Below are 20,717 nucleotides of genomic sequence, written 5' to 3'. Positions count from 1 at the left end.
ATTAATAATTTATTCTTAATATTTAGTATTATGAATCAATTCAGAATTTGGTTTATATGCTTATTTCAAAAAAAAATTCCTTTACTTTTAAATCACTGATATAAAATTATTTAAAAGATAGAATATCTTTTTGTACAACAGTATTAAACTAAAATTTATATTTATTTTATCATTTTTTTTGTTATTTTTTAAAAGACATTAATTTTAACAGATTTTTAAACATAAGAGTTATATATAAAAAAAATTTTAAAGATTTAATTATTTTATGCATTAACTCTTCTGTTGTTAAAAATTGATTTTCTATAACCTAATTCATCATATACTTCTAAAAGATCATTATCATAAGAATAATCTTTATTTTGAGCTTTCATAGTCATTCGACCACGATCGGCATATTGATTAGCAATGTAGATAGGAGCTGGTAAACTTATTGGTAAATTTACAATTTGATAATCATATGACAAAGCATTTGTTAAATTTTCAATTTCATCAATTGAATAATTATTATCATCATAAAGAACACAATATCTAGGTGTTTTAGAAGTATTTAGAAGACCAGAATGTGAAGTAAGGAAAAATTCACAAACTTTTGTTCTTACAACATCATTATCAACAACTGTTCCTGGAACAACATTTTGATTTGGTGGTCTATCATTAGAATTAATTTCTTCTTTAAAAAAACGTAAATTATGATTCTTCTCAATAATAATAAAAGTTAACTTGGCATTTGGAGCATAAGTTTGTAAAAGATATTTAACATAAGAAATATCCCAACGCATATATTCATCATATTTGCCTTCTGAACCTGATGTTCTATATATGATAACTTCTTTTGGTTGACCATTAAATTTTAAATAATTTTCAAAAACTGTTTCTAAAATTCGAGCATAAAAATAGATATTTTTATTATCTTGATATTTTGTAAAACAAACATCTCCCACAAATTCAATAGGATTTTTGGTTGTGTTAGCAGCAAATCCTACAGTTGATAATCCATCATAAGTACCACTTCTTGTATGATTAAAACCAATTCCAATAATAAGTTTATTTTTATTAACAATTAATTCCATTTCTGAATTTATTAAATTATAATTTAATCCACCAACTTTAACATTAGTTTTCATAAGAATATTATCTAATGTTTTATATTGTTTTTTAAATATTACATTCTTAACGGTATTTTGTCTTAAATCTTGAGTTGTTACATTGTATTTTCTTTCATATAATTTAATAAATTGATGCATTTCTGTTAATTTATCAGGTGATAAAAATAAAGCAAAATCTGCTTTTTCTTTATTAAGATAAATAAATAAATCTTCAAGATGTTTCTCATTTGAAGCAACTTGTTTTATTTCATAACAATCCTCAATATAAATACCTTTTTGTCTTGCTTGACGTGTATAAATATCAACAAATTGTCTAATATCAGATATTGTAAGTTTTCCAATACCAACTGGTTCAAAATAATAACATCCCCAATTAGTAATTTTTGAGGGTATAATATATTTATCTTGAGAACCAATATCCCATGATTTATTATCGACTTTGGTATTAACAAGACGATTATTTGCATAAACAATTTTTGGTGATTCCAATATACGTCCAGAAACTTTTATTGGATTATTTTGTATTTTTAAATTATGATAATGAAGAAATTCATTATTTGTTACTTGGAGAGCTTTAAATAAACGTTGTATGTCAAAACGTCTAGTAGAAGGATTTGTAACACATGCTTTTATTAAACATCTTATTTGATCTGGTGTTTGAGATTTTTGTTTAACTCTTTGATAATCTGCAACTTCTAAAAGTTCCATTGGATAATAATTTAAACTTTTTGTCTTTTTACCATTTTCATTTTGTTTAATTTTTTGTATTATAAGAGGATGTGATGGAAACTTTAGATTAATATTATATTTTTTTAAATAATATTCTTGAACTGTCATTTTTTCATTATTAATAATAATTTGTCTAGTATCAGCTCCATAATCATCAATATCATGAATAGTTATTTCTTTTCCATCTAGATGAGTACAGTGACAAACTAATCCTTTAAAATTATTTAAAATTTTTTCATAAACAGTTCCACAAAATTTCATTTTTTCAATTCTTGCACCTGTTCCTGGTCTTGTTATCATTTCATCAAATTTTTTAATCAATAATTGTGGTGCATGAAATGCAGTTCTTATAGAATCAACAACATAAATGAAATAACTATTATTTTCTTCTATGCTAGCAGCTTGCCTAACACTACTAAAACTTCCCATTCCAAGATATTTTGCATCAGGAAGTGGTGGCATATCACATTCTTTAAATTCATATTTTTCTGGATTAATAAGATAACTTTTACCATTGTTATAATTAGCCCATTCCTCATAATTTAAATTTTTTTTGATATCAACTAATAAATTTAAAAATTGCATTCCTTGTTTATCATTAACAGAGTCTTTAAATAAACAATCAGAAAAATCAAATTCACTGGTAAGCTTAAATTCTAACTCAACTTTTTGAAGATTTTCAAGTGATTTAGGTGAAAGACTTTTAACAAAAGGAATGTATTCATAAGGAACAACAACATTCCATAATCCTTTTTTTGATTCAACCATTCTTTTAAGACTATCATCAGTTGTAAAAAATATGCGATGAAAGTCAGATATTATAGAATATTCTGAAATTTGAAGTTGATCTTGCAAGATGTATTGAATCATTGGAAAAAGTTTGACCATTACTATTTTTAATTTTTGAAAATAATAACTATAAAATAATAATTATAACATTATATTTTTTAAAACTTACTCTTTCATTTTAAAACCATCAAATTGTGTTTTATTAAGTTCATATCTTATTACTTGATCATTTTTTCTTTTAATTGAAATTATAATTCCAACATCAAATTGATAAACCCATGTTTTAACATTATTTCCAGATATTTCAAAAGCATTAGTTACAATATTTGTACTAATTCCAGAATGTCCGGTACCTTTAATAGGAGCATATTCAACAGTACCTTCAGGAATCTATAAATAATTATATATATTAAAAAAATCGTAGCAAACTTACATCGAAATATTTTAATAATTCAGAAGGTAACATATTGTCAAATTTTTCTACATCTATACTTCCACTAGAACTTGAAAATTGTGGTGCTGGTGCCATTTTTTAAACTAAAATTATAAAATAAAATTTTCATTAATAAAAAAAAAATAAAATTATAAATGTAACGATAAAGATAAAATGTAAAGCTGTTATAAAAAAAAAATTTTAATTGAATCAAATAGATAACTTTAATTGAAGCAATGAACTGATATAACTCCTTATATACTTTTACGATGTAAAATTAACACCAATGAATATAGTCATTTCTACTTAAAGAATCAAAGAATATTGCAAGAAGAAGAACGTAACATATATCTATGTTATGATATTTAAAAATAATTTCATTAGATGAGATTTTCAAAGGTATAAAGTACATTATAAATTATTTCATTCAATAGATTCACTAATCTAATAACCGATAATTTTTGGAAAATTGTAAATATTTCTTATTGAAAATTTCAAAATAACTTAAAATATGTTACATGCAACATATATTTTAATTGTTTTTCCAATAAATTCATTAGTTTTTTTTTGATAATAAAATGAAATTGTTAGATGAAATATAAATTAATATAAAAATTTCAATCATTTTTTAAATATTATTATACAAAAAAAATTTTTTTGTTATATTCAAAACATATATGCAATAACTTTAACTACAGTATTTCAATATACTATTTAATATTGATAACTGTTATGATATATCATTGAAAAAAGTTTCAACCACAAAATAAGAATTTATTAAAATAATAGAAAAAATAATATATAAAATCTAAAATATCATATATCAATTTAATTTATTTAAAAACAAAATAAATTAAAGTTAAAAAAATGATTATTTATATAATTGATAAAAAAAAGTATTGAAAAGCTTTCTTGTTATTAATAAATTGATATAAAAATTTATAATTAAGTAGATATTTTTCTACATAAATAAGTTCTTATTTTTTAAATTATATTAATGTTAAAAAATATTATTCTTATTATTTATATTATTTTAAAATTATTGGAAGAAAATTATTAAATAAAATATTCACCTTTTTCTTTACTTTTTGTGTAAATATAAGAATTTTCGTTTGTATAGATACATATGTTATGTATACAATAAAAAAAAATAAAAAAATGATATTACGAAAAATATGTCAAATAAATATTTGCTTTTGGAGATATAGTACTTAATTTAATTAATAGATATAAATGAATTAGTCGATTGTGATTTTATAAGATAAAATAAACCAATTGCAACATATATATTTTAAATGATTTATAATTAGAATTTTGATTTTGAATGTAGCAGTTTTTTAAAATTAAAAATAAATTTTAAATATCTACTGAAAAATGTAAATCTAATTTTTTTTTAATATTTAAAGTAAGATTTATAAATCATATTTTATACACTTTTGAATTTTATAATTAATATATATTGTGATGTTTTTTAGTTATAAAAAGACAAGTAAAATTATCACATGTTACATTGAGAGATAATAAATTGTATAAAAGTAAAAGATCATAAACAATATTTTTATCTTCATTGTCTGTTAGTCAAAAAATTTTTTTTCTATTATTTATAAAAATAATAAATTTTATCAAATATATTTAAAAAACATAATTTTCTTTATTCTAATAAAACGAAAGTTTTAAATTTTAATATTAATTAAAAAAAAAATAACATTAATTTTAAATTCTTAATTTAATGACACTTTTTATTTACATAAATTTAAGAACGTTTTTTTATTTTTTTTTAAATTCTAAAATTTTTTTTTTAATATATAAAGTATTTTAAAATATTTTATAGAAAATAATTTAAAATTATGTCATATAAGATTATGATAAAATTTCTTATTATATTTAATCCTCATCTTATATAAGATAAATTATTTTTAGCACTTTTATTGATATAAAATCAAGAAAATAAAGATATTTACGATGAAACAATTAAGTAAAAACAGGAAACATTTGACCTATTAAAAATGAAAATTTATTTAATTTGGACGATAATATTAATTACAAATGTTTTGATTATCATTATCTTCAAATTTCTTTATTAATGAACAAATTAATATTATTTTTATTTTTATTTTATTTTACTAATAATATTAAATGTTATGAATCTGAAGAAGATGATGAAACCATTGAAACTATAAAATTAAATCAAAATGAAGATGCTTATAATAATTTTTTGTATAAAAAAATGGTACAACATGCTGCAAAAACAATAAAAAATAAAATTGTTACAGGGGCAGAGAAGCAAAAAGATATTGTTTCAAAAAATTATAAAATTCCTGGTCCATTTGAACCATATCCAGGAAGATCATTTAATGGTGATTATTTACCATTATTTCCTTTTGTCAATCAGTATAGTGGTGGTTTTGATTATGATCCATCTACAGCCAGAGTTTGTTATTTAAAATTTTTTTATTAAAAATATTTTTTTTTAGCATATTGGTGGTGATATAAATGTTCCAATTCCTTCATGGGGTATTTTAGATATTAATGGTCATCATTTCAATAGAATTCGTGATACAACAACTAAATTTGGATTTATGAATCATCCAGTAAATATGTTAGGATTTGATAAACATGACTTTATAAAACTTATGTCAAGTCCATCATTACAACATAATAGAGAAATGCAACCAACAATACCACTTGGAGCTGTTCCAAGAAGATATGCACCTATTTCATGTAAAGCACCATTTTGTAATCCTTATACTGGTACATTTATGTTTGGTGTGGAGCATGATATTGGTGGTCATGATGGTAATGATGGTGTTATTGATGTACCAATACCTGTATCAAAAGATACTGCTTATAGATTTCCATTTGGTGGTTATTATTATTATGGTAAGATAAAAATTTTGATAAATCTTTTAAATTGCTTTTTTTTTTAGCTTTGGATAATATTACTGTTACATATGGACAACATTTAAGTCCTATTGATCCATATTCATCTTATTTATTTCCTGATTCAAAAAGTAACTATTTTGAAAGATTTTTTGAAAATCAAAATAAAAGAATTAAAAGATATACTGATGATGAAAATACATACAAACAAATGTATCAAATTAAATTAATTCCAAAATATATTAATATTCCAATAGTATATAAACCTTATCCATGGTTGAAACCACTATACATAACATCAATTAAAAAACCTATAAATTCTATTAAAATGGCAAATGATATACATTTTTCAAATCATTTAAAATATCCTTTTAAAATGAAAAAATATCCTGATTATAATTTGTATAATGTATATAGACAAAATATTGGTAAAAATTTTAATTAAAAAATATTTTATTGTTTAGTTTGTATTTTATTGTTTAAATTGTATTTTATTGATTAAATTGTATTGAATTTCAGGTGTATTATCTTTTGATTCTATATGTGAAAGACCATTTAATATTATATCAATACTTTCAACTATATGACTTGTTGATTTTCCTCCTACATAATCATTATTTTTTATTATTTCATCATCTAATGACCACATACTATAAACACTAGAAGATGGTTTTCTTCCTAAATTGTTTAAATTTTCTAAATATTCACTATATGGTATTTCATTTGTATTACAATTTAAAGGTAATGAATGTGTTTCACATGTTAAGCAGGTCCCTGTAAAATCACCTGGCCAAAAACCATTTACTTTACTACAAGTAGGAAAATAGTATGAATTTAAATCTGAACAAGAACATAATCCATAATTTGCACCAGATATACCAATAAAAGTATCAACTATGCCTGAAATTGTTGATTTATAAGGACATGCATCAACTCCAATTATTGCTCCTCTACTTAATGTAACACCCATAGAATGTGCAATGACATTTACTTTAGGTTTTTGTGTATAAATTTTAACTGCTTCAATAAATCTTCTAATTCTAGATATTGTTTCACAATCATGTACTCTTAAAAAAAAATTCTACTATAAAAATAACTTAATAATTTACCTTGTTGATGTATCCATTATATTTCTATTACCCCATGTTATAGCATAAAGTTCTCCAGATGTATAATTTTTTGATAAAAAATATTCAATAGAACTACTCCATCCTGTTTGATAGGGTGTTCCAATAGATAAAGCACTATCAGAATTACCATGAATAAATATTATTGGTAAATTTTTTATTTTACTCATTTCATTTTCTTTACCACCATAACTTCCTGTATTTCCAAGATCATTTCTTGTAAAATTAAATTGATCATATCCATTTTCTTTTAAAAAGTTTTGAAAATTTTCTGTAAATGGTCCAGTTATAGATGATAAAATAATTGGTATAACCAATAAAATTTCTAAGAATATTTTAATAAAAACGTTTTTCATTTTTATCTAAATATTTAATAAATAAATTAATTTTTCATTGTATAGATAATGAAAAATTGACAACAATACATTTTTATTGTAAGGATGTTAATTAAAAAGTTAAAAATGTGATTGTAGAACTTTAATCAAAAATAAGTTTAAAATTTCATTGATTAAATTTTTAGTGATAAGAAAAATCAAGAACAATTACTTTATTTAAAAATATTATCCACAAAAAAAATATTATAGTAAAATTGTAGTATTATTATTTTTTAAAAAGTATTTGTACTTATTTTTTACAAGAATAGTAATTTATTTAATTCATTTTGACTCTTCACAGCATTTTGAATCAGCACAACTAGTATCTTCACATTTACAATCCTTACATTTGCAGCATGTACAATCTTTTCCACACTTACATTCATCACCACATTCCTTTTTACAGCAACCTTTAAAAAAAAATTTATATTAAATTTTTTAATAATAACAACTTACAACACTTTTTTTTATCACTTGAATCCATAATAATTAATATTATAGTAGAGAACTGACAATAATTAAAAAAAGCTACCTATTTATACACATATTTTGGTAGAGCTTTGATCATGTTTACAAATTAAGTTTACTGACTCTCAATGTCATTAAGAATGGTTTTATAAAATTAAACTATAGAAAAAATTATCTCTAGCTAATTTGTCTTTATAAATTAAGCAAATATTTATATAGATGAGATAGTATAAAAAATATTATTGATAGTATTGTAATACCAACTAAAAAATTAATGATATTAAAATATAGATCTTATGATTTCACTAGTATTAAAAATTAAATGGTATTTTGATATATTATTATTAATAAAAAATTTGTAATAAAAACATGTGATTGGTGTTTTAAAATAACTAACTCATTATTTATTTTGTTTATAATTATAATATATGGTCAAAAACTAAGTATTTTTTAAGAAGACTTGTTTTTATATTATTAGAAATTTCATTAACTATATTTTTTTGATTAAATAAAAAAAATTCTTTTAAATTAGGCATAGTTTTATTTGAAATAATTCATATTTTATTAACATAAATTAACTAAAGATCAATTATTTTTTTGTTATTGTAATATAAACATTATTTATTTTTAATTATTAACAATAAATTTTTTTGTGAAATAATTAATTGTTTCTGTAAGATAATAAGTACAACAATAATTTTTTATTTTTTTTTAAACAATAACAACTATAAAAGTATTATTTTGTTCACTTACATAATAATTGTTATTAAATTGTTTTTATAAATAAAATTTTTTATTAACTAAAATACTATAACTATAACGTTTTTTTTATTTTATATTATTATAAATGTTCCATATAATATCCTAGATTAAAAAACATTATCACAATAAATCATGTGATAATAAGAGCAAAAATGTTATCATAAAATGATTTCTTATAATTAATAAGCATGTAGATAGAATTTTAAAAACAGTGATGATATATGTGCAAAAAAAAACAGTTAATTTTAATTTCTAGTTTTCCAAATTCTACAACAAAAAAAATTAAAATAATATTTTACACAAAAATATTTTCTTACAACAATCATTTTTTTTTTGTAAATAAATCGCTTTAATTTAAAGAATTAACAATTTATATAAAAAAAATTTTTAAGTGGTTATTTATTTATTATAATTTAAGAAGCATTTTTTAATAATAAAGTAAGAAAATTACAGTAATCTTACAATTTAAAACAATACATTAATCAGATTTTAAAGTATCCAGACAAAACAAAATGTATTTTTGTTATTGTTATAAAGTTTTATGTTTAAAACTTAAAAATATTATTTTAATTTTTTTTTTATACTTTTTGTTTTAAAATTATTCTTATATAAATATTTGTCTTAATTTATAAAGCATACATTTTTATTTCTAAATTAATCTTTTTTTAACACACGACATATTTTAATAATCACTTTAGATAAAAAATTTTTATAAATGATAATTTTATAAATAATGATTAAGTAAAATTTTTATTATTCAAATAAATTTGGTAAAGTAAAAATAGTACTTATCATTACATTTAATTAAAATATAATTTAAAAATAACATCATTTTACTTTTTGGCTTAATTTACTAGTATTCTGATTATAAACTTTGTTTATACATTTTTTGATAAGTGCCTAAAGATTTAAATGCAAGAGATAAGTATTTGTACAATCAAAAAAAATTATATAACTGTTACGACTAACTAACTATTTTCTTTTATTACATATATAAGAATAAAAATATGTTATTCTTTATATTAATATATTTAAAGATTCACATATTTTTTTATCATTTAAAAAAACATTAATTTGTTAATATATTAATTTAAAATTTTATTTTTAATAATTAATGTAAAAGAATTATTGTGATATAAATGAAATAAAAATAAAAAGTTTCTTTATAACAAAAAAAAAGTAATCTTTTAAAATAGTTTTAAACAATTAAAAACAATAACAATATAAATTTTTATATTAAAAAAAATATTTAAATAATCCTATTCTTTTATTCATAAAATTAAAAATGTATAATTAATTAATATAGCAAAAATATGATATATTTTCAAAAAAAAAAAAAAAAAATACTTTTAAAATCATTTTTCAAGTATTCATTTCTTTTGTATAAAATCTATTCGTTATCATAGGATTTAATCCAAATATTTCATTTAATTTAAGTACACAATCTGATCTTATTATATAATGATCAGGTTTTGTAGATAATCCAGTAAAAGTACAATTGTCACATTTAGATAAATCAGGTCCACTTGTAAATGCTATATTTGGTTTATCACTATACATTGCAACTAAATAATTCATTGAAATATCTTCACAATTTGTTAAATTATCAATTCTTTTTTTAAATTTAAAAGGAAAATTATAAGTATAATAGTATAAATATTTCTAAAAATATTTTTAATTAATATTTTTGTTTCAACTTACTCTATCAACAAAAGATAAACTTGTCAATATAAGATCAAATTCTTTTAATTTACTAGCAAAATAAGCATTACCTGGACCATTTCCTGTTAATCTTTTATAATATCCAACTAGAACATCTCTATTTAACTTCCATACATTGAAAAGATTATATAAAAGTGATTCAGTTAATATTTGATCATCATCTAAAATTAAAATTGAATCTGTTTTTATAATATCATATGGAAGAAATTTATTATTCAATGAATTTGCATTTGGTTTTACAAAAAATACAGGTGCTACACTTTTATTCCATTCATTTTTTTCAGGTAAATCTGATAAATCAAGATCATTCCATATTACTATTATTTTATCAACATCTGTGATATTATTAAATTGTGATAAAGAATAATTTAATCCTGGAATTCTTTTATATGTAGTTATTATTACTGTAAATTTTTCATCTAACATTGGTTTCAAACGTTCATTTTTAAATAATTCTTCATCTTCATCATATAAAGTTTGTGTTTCTACAATTTTGTCAATAATATGGCCTGTATATCTTTTCTCAAAAAATTTTAACATATTACTAACAATTGGTGTTAAAATTTTAAAATTCCATGAAAGAAGTTTTTTACCATATCTAATTTTTTCTTTAATATTATAATTAGACAATGGACGATTATTAAAATAATATGGATTTAAAAAATCAATATCATCCAGTATTACTAATGCTTTTGACCATTTAAATTCATTATCAATTAATAATAATTCTAATGACCATTTTTCATTTATAACAGGAATACAATTTGACAACATCAAAATAATTAATAATTTATCTAAATATATTGGATTTAATATTTTACAATAATTTTTATTAACTTCAATTAATCCATCTTTTTCAATATTTAATATTGTTTCAATATTTTCAATTTTATTAAGATGAAAATATTTTTTATCAATAATAAAAAATTTCTTTATAATTGTTTCATTTTCAATTATATAAATTTCATCCAATTTTATGTTATAAAATTCTACATTATTTGATTTGATAATAATATTATTATTATTTTTTTTTGTAACTTTAGTATAATTTCCAATAAAAATATTTATACAATTTTCTTGATCTCCTGAATATAATATTTTCTTGAAATGCTTAATTTGTTTATAAATTTTATTAATAGAAAAATTTGCTTGTGATGAATAATATACTGAAAATTGAAATTTTTCACAATTAATAGTTGGAAATATATATTTTTTTTTTGTTGTATAGCATAAATCTTTAACACCATAAATATATATTTTTTTTATATGATAGAAATCATTTTTGTTTTCTAAAAAGTTATTAATAAAATATATTGTAATTGAAATATAAATAATAATAATAATAATAATATTACAAAATTTTTTTTTATTCATCTATAATATAAAAATCATTTGTTGTAAATTAATATTAAAAATTGCACATTTTAAATATATTAATAAAATTTTGATTATATAGTAGTGAAGTTTTTATTATATACAAAAGTATTATTGCACTTTTATACTTTCAAATCTTACATATACAATGTCATTTATTTATCCTTCGTAATAACAATAAACATTAAAAATTGATTTTTATACATTTTTATTTAAATATAGCATTAACGAAAAATGTGTAGTTAAATACTTATTAATAAAAAAAATTTAAAAATAAAAATGTATACAATCTTAAGACAAAAATATTAAAATATTAAACGCAAAAAAATGTATATTTTTTTGTAATATTTTTATATTTATATTGAATTAATCACAGATGACCTTATCGTAGCTGTGATTCAAATTTTATCAAAAACAGTGAAATAGTTTGATTTAAAACATTGTTTTTACATTTTAAGTACATTTAAATTATTTTAAAAGATATTTTAGTAATTATTGTGCTTTTATATTTTTTTTTAAATTGAAAAAAAAACAAAAAAAATTTAATCCAAATTCATCTAAGCTCATCCACAATGCATTGGATAAAAATAAACGAATTTTATAGAATATTTTTTGATATTAATAAAAAAATGTTACTTAATCTTTATTGATTATAACAAGATTCTTATTATTAAAAAAATGATAACATTTAAGTTTCAACTAAATAAATTTACAATAAATTTGATATTTTTGTATCTCAAAATATAATTAATATTATTTTAATTTTATCATACATTAAATTTACTTTTAATTAGTTAAACTAATATAATAAACAAAACATCCAATTTACAAATAAATACCATTTAGATGTTTTAAAAATTGAAACAAATAATTATAATGTCTTTTTTAAGTCGATTATATAAACTTTAAACAGATTTTATGTTAAAAACTAAATTGATACATGTTTATAAAAATTTTTAAAAACATTTTATGTAAAAATGTTGTAATTTTATTTTTTTAACATAATTAATAACATTTAAGTAAAATATAAATTAGTAGTTATATCCTAGAATTTTTAAAGCCAAAAAACCCATAAACAATCAATGAAATATACATATTTCCAAAAAAAAATAAATATTTTAAAATCATTTTTCAAGTATTAATTTCTTTTGCATAAAATTTATTTCTTATCATAGGATTTAGTCCAAATATTTCATTTAATTTAAGCACACAATCTGATCTTATTTTATAATGATCAGATTTTGTAGATAATCCAGTAAAAGTACAATTTCTACACTTAGATAAATCAGGTCCACTTGTAAATGCTATATTTGGTTTATCACTATACATTGCAACTAAATAATTCATTGAAATATCTTCACAATTTGTTAAATTATCAATTCTTTTTTTAAATTTAAAAGGAAAATTATACGTATAATAGTATAAATATTTCTAAAAATATTTTTAATTAATATTTTTGTTTCAACTTACTCTATCAACAAAAGATAAACTTGTCAATATAAGATCAAATTCTTTTAATTTACTAGCAAAATAAGCATTACCTGGACCATTTCCTGTTAATCTTTTATAATATCCAACTAGAACATCTCTATTAAACTTCCATACATTGAAAAGATTATATAAAAGTGATTTAGTTAATATTTGATCATCATCTAAAATTAAAATTGAATCTGTTTTTATAATATCATATGGAAGAAATTTATTATTCAATGAATTTGCATTTGGTTTTACAAAAAATACAGGTGCTACACTTTTATTCCAAAATTTTTTTTTGGGTAAACTTGATAAATCAAGATCATTCCATATTACTATTATTTTATCAACATCTGTGATATTATTAAATTGTGATAAAGAATAATTTAATCCTGGAATTCTTTTATATGTAGTCATTATTATTGTAAATTTTTCATCTAACATTGGTTTCAAACGTTCATTTTTAAATAATTCTTCATCTTCATCATATAAAGTTTGTGTTTCTACAATTTTGTTAATAATATTACCTGTATATCTTTTTTCAAAAAATGTTAGCATATTACTAACAATTGGTGTTAAAATTTTAAAATTCCATGAAAGAAGTTTTTTACCATATCTAATTTTTTCTTTAATATTATAATTAGACAATGGACGATTATCAAAATAATATGGATTTAAAAAATCAATATCATCTAGTATTACTAATGCTTTTGACCATTTAAATTCATTATCAATTAATAATAATTCTAATGACCATTTTTCATTCATAACAGGAATACAATTTGACAACATCAAAATAATTAATAATTTATCTAAATATATTGGATTTAATATTTTACAATAATTTTTATTAATTTCAATTAATCCATCTTTTTCAATGTTTAATATTGTTTCAATATTTTTAATTTCATTTAATTGAAAATATTTTTCATCAATAATAAAAAATTTCTTTATAATTGTTTCATTTTCAATTATATAAATTTCATCCAATTTTATGTTATAAAATTCTACATTATTTGATTTGATAAGAATATTATTATTATTTTTTGTAACATTACTATAATTTTCAAAAAAAATATTTATACAATTTTCTTGATTTCCTGAATATAATTTTTCTTTTAAGTATTTCATTTCTTCATAAATGTTAGATAATAATGAATTATTATTAAAAGATAAATATATGTCTAATAAAAGTTTATCACAATTAATTGTTAAAGATTGATTATTATTTTCTTCTATATTATATAATTGGTTATTGTTATAATTTGGGAATTTATAAATAAAAATATTTCCATTATTCCAAATAGAATTTATAGATATTAATATAATTTCTATACATATTAAGACACAAATTATAGAAAAACAATATTTTTTTAGTAATGATGGATAAATCATTTAATATTAGGTATTCAATAAATATTTGTAAATGTTTAAAGTAACTAACTAAATAATGATTAAAAGTAGTTTTAAATTTTAATAATATATACATATATTATGTTTATATAGATAAAGCTGCAATTTTCTAATCAAAAGACATTTGTCTATGCCTGCATGTGTTACAAATAAAACTTATTAAATAAATAAATTTTTAGATATATTTTATAGTTCTATCTATATATTAAAGTAATGTTTCTAATAGTTACGTACATATTTAGTTTTTGAATCATATACATTTTTCTATATTGAATCATACGAATATAGATGTAAATAGTACTTGATTATATTGTTGATACAACATTAACTATTCTATGATTATATTATACATGTCATTTATTAAAAATATTTAACAATATGTTGTTTTCTAAAACTTTTATTTATTTTAAAATGTTATATTTTACAAATATTAAATAAACTAAATTTACTTGTTACACATTTATAAAATTAAAAAAAATATTTGTTAAAGTAATACTGATGCCTTATTTATTCGACTTTCTTAATTTGAAATTATAATATTTAAAAATCAATTTTAGTAAATTTATTTTTTTTTCACTCATATAGTTTTTTTTATCGAATTTTAAAGAAAAAAATTTAACTTTAAAATTATATCTTTAACGTCAATTTAAAAAAGATAAAAGATTTAAGTATTATTTTCTTAATATTTAATATTAAAATAAATATATCAATACTTTAAATATGAAATTTTGTGAAACTGATAACTATTTTATACGAAATAGCTTTTATAATTATCAATTACACAGATAAAAAAATTGACAAAGTATAAAACATAACATCACAAGCCAACACGGATATCCTTTTTTAAAATCTTATGAACTTGGATAAAAAAAAACAAAATTGTAAAGATTATTTTTAACCAAAAATTTAAGACTAAATATTTATAATTTTTTTTACCTATACCATCTTTTCTAGTTGAAACAAACTACACAATTTGAGCTTTCAAAAATTATTTTCATGTACTTTTTATATTGGAATCATATGTTTAATAAGATTTTTTTTTACTTTTTCTATAAAAATTACTTATAATAATTTTTTTAGATAAATTAAGAGTAAAATTAATTAATATATTAAATTTTAATAAAGTTATTTTATCTAAGTTTAGATAAAATCGGATAAACATTTTTTTATAATTTTTATATTATTTAAAAAGAAATTATAAGTAAAACAAATTTTATAATATTATTATTGTTAAAACGTCTGAAAATATAGTTTATACTATTATTAGATAATAAAAGTTTCTCCAAGAAGTCTAATTTTTCTAATTTATTTTCAAGTCACTTTTAATATCTTTTTATGAGATTCATGCAAATCAAAGAAAGTTATAAATAAAAAGTATTCTATTTATATTTATATATATAAAAAATAATATATTAAGATTTTGAACATTTAATGACCATTATATTATTATATTTTTTATGAAATTTTTAAAAATTCTTCATTAGATTATAGGTTTTTAAATAATATTAAGAAAACTATTGGTAGAATTTTTAATACAACAAAACATTTTTAGATCAACTTAAAATTAATATATTCACAAAAACATTTTATCATTTTTTTTTAAAATATTGTCAATGGTCATTGTTATTGTAAACATTCTAATAACATAATTTTTATTTTATTATCAAAATTAAATATAATTAAACTTTGGAAAAATTTATATTTTTCCATTGGATATTCATTTATTATTAAATTTAAAAAAATGTATTATTTTCATATTACAAAATTTATAAATGAAAGATGGTTTTTTTTTTAAAATTGGCATAGAAATTTAATTGTATTTTTAATTTTTCAAACTAATAGAATTAATGATAATTTGAAATATAGATGAAAAGAATGGTAAACTATCAAGGTGAAATATTCAAAACAAATGATATAGTTTTCATAAAATAAAAGTATCTTCAAAGACATACAAAAAAGCTAAAAACTATGTTAGAAATTTTTTGAGTTTACTATTTATTAATTTACTTTAAAAATTTTGTTCAAAATATATAGTCTTAATCTCAAATTAATTTGTTACTAAATAAAGTTAAGGATTTTTACAAGTCTGAGTTAAGGAAATGATTAAAATATAATGATTACAAAAGTAGTGATAATTTATTTTGTAATTCTTGGAATAAAAATGATAAACATTTTAGATTATTAATAAAAATAAAAAATGTTTGGAATACAAAATAGAAACAATACTTTTTGAAAAGTATAAAATAAGATGAAAATAAAATATTATAGATAACAAAAATTCAAAAAACAAAAATGACTGATGTATTAAATGGAGGAGTATGATTAAAATTATATTTGACCATTAAGCAAGAATATTTGGATTTCATTAAAACAGTATTTTTTATTATTTTTTAATTTATTTAATTTTGTTACTTCATTAAAATACATTAAAGCATAAAAACTATTCTTTAATTAAGTTATAAATTATAAGAAAAAATTCAATAAAATATTTTCAAAGTTAATTTTTGTGAAAATTATCACAACTCTTGTACAATAATTTTAGTAACATTGTTATTTTTCTATGTCATTAGTTTGATAAAAATAAAAAAGGTTAAAGAAATAATTATAAAATATTAACTTTATTGCTTTGATTTTTAAATGTTAGTACTACTTTGTGACATGAAAGTTGTTTTATCAGTTTATTGAATTTGTAAATAATATAGGTTTAAATTTATTACAAATAATAAAAGTATAAATTTTTAATTATTTTTATATTTACATACATTTGTTCGATAATATATAATAAGTTGATAAATTAACAATTAAATTTTTTAAAAATTATAAACAAAAAAAATTTGCATACAAATTCTTAAAGAGTAAACTTGATTGCCTAAAAATCAAACCACTGTAGAAGAAATTTTATAAAAAAATTAATTGTTTTTGTTAAATTTATTTATTTTAAAATTTAAATTTAACTTTATCAATGACATAATTATATAAATATTAAAATATTCAATATACATCCAAATCTTATCTAACATAATTTTATAATTATTGAGTTCAATATCTATTAATTAAAAAATAAATTTTAAAGTAAAATATTTAACAGATCATAAAATATATTTAAATTGAATGAAACTTAATTATTTTTTGAATTTTAAAACAACAAATAATAGCACTTTAACTTATAGTTTTAAATTATTTCTTACATTAAACAAATACTATTTAATTAATTATATTTATAGAAATAAAATAATTTAATTTAATACACCTCTATTTTATTATTATGTATTAAAAATATAATCGTTTATATCATATTTTATAAAAACTTTTTTTACAAATTAACTTTTTGTAGTTTAAAAGATTTAAAAAACTTCTCAAAACAATTTAACATCTATATTAAAAATATTTTTTTTCTTAACTTATTAAACTAATATTATTAATAAAATTTTTAAAATTTGTATAAAATAATTTTTTGATTTCTTAAAAAAAATACATAATAAAATTTTTATTTATTATATGATCACTAGAATAAGTACAATTAAATGATTAAAGTTTATTTATAATACAGTAGTTTTTAAGTAGTAAAAATTAATTTCATTCTAAAATAAAAATTGGTAAAAATGAATATTTATTTAATAAACATTTATTCTTAAAATCATATTTACAGTTATTTTCTATCAATTTAATTCTTGTCATGTTATCTTTTTTCATAAGTATTTTATCAATCATAATTTAAAATTTTTTTATTTTTAAAATTATCAATAGTTTTTTTTAAAAAAAAAGTAGATTTTTTTTATTTAAACAGAATAATTTAGCAAAACATTTAAATTATTTTATAAAAAAAATGAGGTTTGATAAAATTCAATAGATAAGGATAATAAAATTAATATTGGCATGTGTAAAAATTATCATTAAAAGTTATTTTAATATTTCATAATATTTGAATGAATTTTACATTTTATTTCCTGTAAATATAAAATTATAAAAATTTACATTGCTTTGTTTTTAATTCTTTTTTATTGTGTACTATATTTTCATTAAAAAGTGACAAATAATTATTTTAATTATTTAATTAATTTAATATAATTAATAATGTAACTGTTCAAAAGAATATATACTTTATTTCTAATTATTTATTAATAAAAAAAAGATAACATTTAACTTGTTATTTATAATAAAAAAAAAACTAAATATTTAAATCATAAAATTTAATTTTTGACGAATTAACATTTGATAAAAAAAAATAAACAATGAACTACTTTTTTTAAAAAGGTAGCTTTAAAAAGTATTTTTGACAAAAAAAAATGGCAAACTTTAAATTAAAAAAAAAAAACCAAATACAACTTTGTAAAATAAAGCATTGAGTATATTGATAAAAATATTACTTAAATTATGTTAAAGATAAAATTATTTGAAAAATGACTACTTTACTTATCTTGACACTTTTTTATATGTTTAATTTAGTTGTACTATTCTTCTAAACTTTACTTCTACTAAAATGTAGTATTGAGCCGTCAAATTAATTATTATAATGTTATTAATTATAAATAAATTTGCCAAAATTGTCAAATTTCATAATCATAAAATTAACTAAATACTAAAACAAAAATAAATTATACTTTTTTTATTAAATGGCATTTTAAAAATTAAAATAATAAAATTTTAATAAAGAAAGTATTAAAAAACAAAGCTAATATTACAATTAAAAATTAAGAAAATTTTACATATGTACAATTTAATAAAAAAAAGTATTTTAACTATTAAAAAATAAAAAATAAACGTCAAACAATTATTTTAACTGATAATAATGGTTATTACTAGAAAAAACTATTAAATGATCACAGTTAAATTAATATCTAGTACAATTGTCAATATCATTTTTCATAAAAACATTTATTATTTAATATTTAAAATGGTTAATTAAATAATAAATTGATATAAATAAGGAGAGATATCAAGCAAAGTATCATATTTTCTATTTTTAATTCTTTAAAAATGAAAAGTATTTTATTAGTATTTATCTTTATTCTTGCTATAGTCTGTTTAACTAATGCCCGTCTTAATAGAAATGGTTTAAAATTAAATTTGAATTTAAATATAGAAAATGGTAGATTGGTTAGTAAAAGTGAAGATAATACCAATGAAGAAGATGATGAATCTTACACTTCCGATGAATCAAATGGTAATGAAACTTATAGTGATGAAGAAGATTATGATGAATCAAAATATGGAGGTTCGTATGAAAATTTAGATAAACTACTTACAACCTTAATGGATAAATTAAAAGCATTGCTACAAAATGTTTCTGGTTTTTGTAGTTTACTAAATCATCAAGTTGGTCAAAATTTAGTAAAAACTGGACGTTAAGTTTAAATAGCAAAAAAAAAGATAGCAAAAAATCACTGGTAAATAACAAAAGCTACTGTTAAGTAAAATTACAATATTAAGCTACAAAGTAAGATTTAAAAAAATAAAATTATTATATATTTTATTTACTTTTATTTATTACTAACTTTTTACAACGATAAATATTACCGATAATTGTTAGAAATTTTTAAAATAATGAATAAAATATATTATTTATCAGAATAAAAAATTGTTCTATTAAATACATTAAAAGTATATAAATAAAAAAGATTTAAAATAAAAAATTTTTCATTAAAGCTATATTATTGTAATTATAAAATTATACAATAATAAATGTAAATAAAAAAAATTTAAACTAATCTATACAATTATTTAATAATATATTTCTACATACAATTATAATAAAAAAAAATTTAAGATTTTAGAAAAAATCAAAAGTAATAGCTTCCAAATGAGAACTCTTTACCTAATTATTTATTTCACAATTTATGTTTTTTATTATTAATAGCTTCAAATTGTTATTCTTTTTAAAAATTCTATTTTATTAGCTTATTATAATAATTAACTGAAAAGTAAATAATTGAAACCGTTGCAATAATAAGAAGAACAAACTTTAGAAGAAATAAAAAATTTTTAATTGAATTTTACAAAAAAAAAAATATTTAGAAATATCTAAGTAATATTATTTATATTGCTATCATTAATTTTATATTAATAA

At 18.2% G+C, this 20,717-nt stretch overlaps 6 protein-coding genes across 6 annotated transcripts; 2 read left to right on the top strand and 4 right to left on the bottom strand.

Annotated features, from left to right (window-relative positions):
* Window positions 1-263: 263 nt before the first annotated feature.
* On the bottom strand, window positions 264-3,153 carry SRAE_2000476100 (Protein argonaute-2; the record flags this gene model as incomplete). Its single annotated transcript, XM_024643678.1, has 3 exons — window positions 264-2,751; window positions 2,794-3,014; window positions 3,058-3,153. The coding sequence occupies 3 exons, from the start codon at window positions 3,151-3,153 to the stop codon at window positions 264-266; spliced, it is 2,805 nt and encodes a 934-aa protein (XP_024509323.1).
* Window positions 3,154-5,284: 2,131 nt separating this feature from the next.
* On the top strand, window positions 5,285-6,382 carry SRAE_2000476000 (Hypothetical protein; the record flags this gene model as incomplete). Its single annotated transcript, XM_024643677.1, has 3 exons — window positions 5,285-5,488; window positions 5,532-5,937; window positions 5,985-6,382. The coding sequence occupies 3 exons, from the start codon at window positions 5,285-5,287 to the stop codon at window positions 6,380-6,382; spliced, it is 1,008 nt and encodes a 335-aa protein (XP_024509322.1).
* A 27-nt stretch (window positions 6,383-6,409) lies between these two features.
* On the bottom strand, window positions 6,410-7,420 carry SRAE_2000475900 (Lipase EstA/Esterase EstB family-containing protein; the record flags this gene model as incomplete). Its single annotated transcript, XM_024643676.1, has 2 exons — window positions 6,410-7,004; window positions 7,047-7,420. 2 exons carry the CDS (start codon window positions 7,418-7,420, stop codon window positions 6,410-6,412), a joined length of 969 nt encoding a protein of 322 aa, XP_024509321.1.
* Window positions 7,421-10,030: 2,610 nt separating this feature from the next.
* On the bottom strand, window positions 10,031-11,164 carry SRAE_2000475800 (Exostosin-3; the record flags this gene model as incomplete). Its single annotated transcript, XM_024643675.1, has 2 exons — window positions 10,031-10,330; window positions 10,370-11,164. The coding sequence occupies 2 exons, from the start codon at window positions 11,162-11,164 to the stop codon at window positions 10,031-10,033; spliced, it is 1,095 nt and encodes a 364-aa protein (XP_024509320.1).
* A 1,731-nt stretch (window positions 11,165-12,895) lies between these two features.
* Window positions 12,896-14,368, bottom strand: SRAE_2000475700 (Exostosin-3; the record flags this gene model as incomplete). The annotated part of the gene is made up of 2 exons (XM_024643674.1): window positions 12,896-13,195; window positions 13,235-14,368. The coding sequence occupies 2 exons, from the start codon at window positions 14,366-14,368 to the stop codon at window positions 12,896-12,898; spliced, it is 1,434 nt and encodes a 477-aa protein (XP_024509319.1).
* A 5,259-nt stretch (window positions 14,369-19,627) lies between these two features.
* On the top strand, window positions 19,628-19,999 carry SRAE_2000475600 (Hypothetical protein; the record flags this gene model as incomplete). Its single annotated transcript, XM_024643672.1, has 1 exon — window positions 19,628-19,999. One exon carries the CDS (start codon window positions 19,628-19,630, stop codon window positions 19,997-19,999), a length of 372 nt encoding a protein of 123 aa, XP_024509318.1.
* Window positions 20,000-20,717: the final 718 nt, after the last annotated feature.

This window comes from Strongyloides ratti, assembly GCF_001040885.1.
Source record: "Strongyloides ratti genome assembly S_ratti_ED321, chromosome : 2".
NCBI lineage: Eukaryota > Metazoa > Nematoda > Chromadorea > Rhabditida > Strongyloididae > Strongyloides > Strongyloides ratti.
The sequence above is the reverse complement of the archived record's forward strand: the minus strand, read 5'-3'. Positions and strand labels throughout refer to the sequence as shown.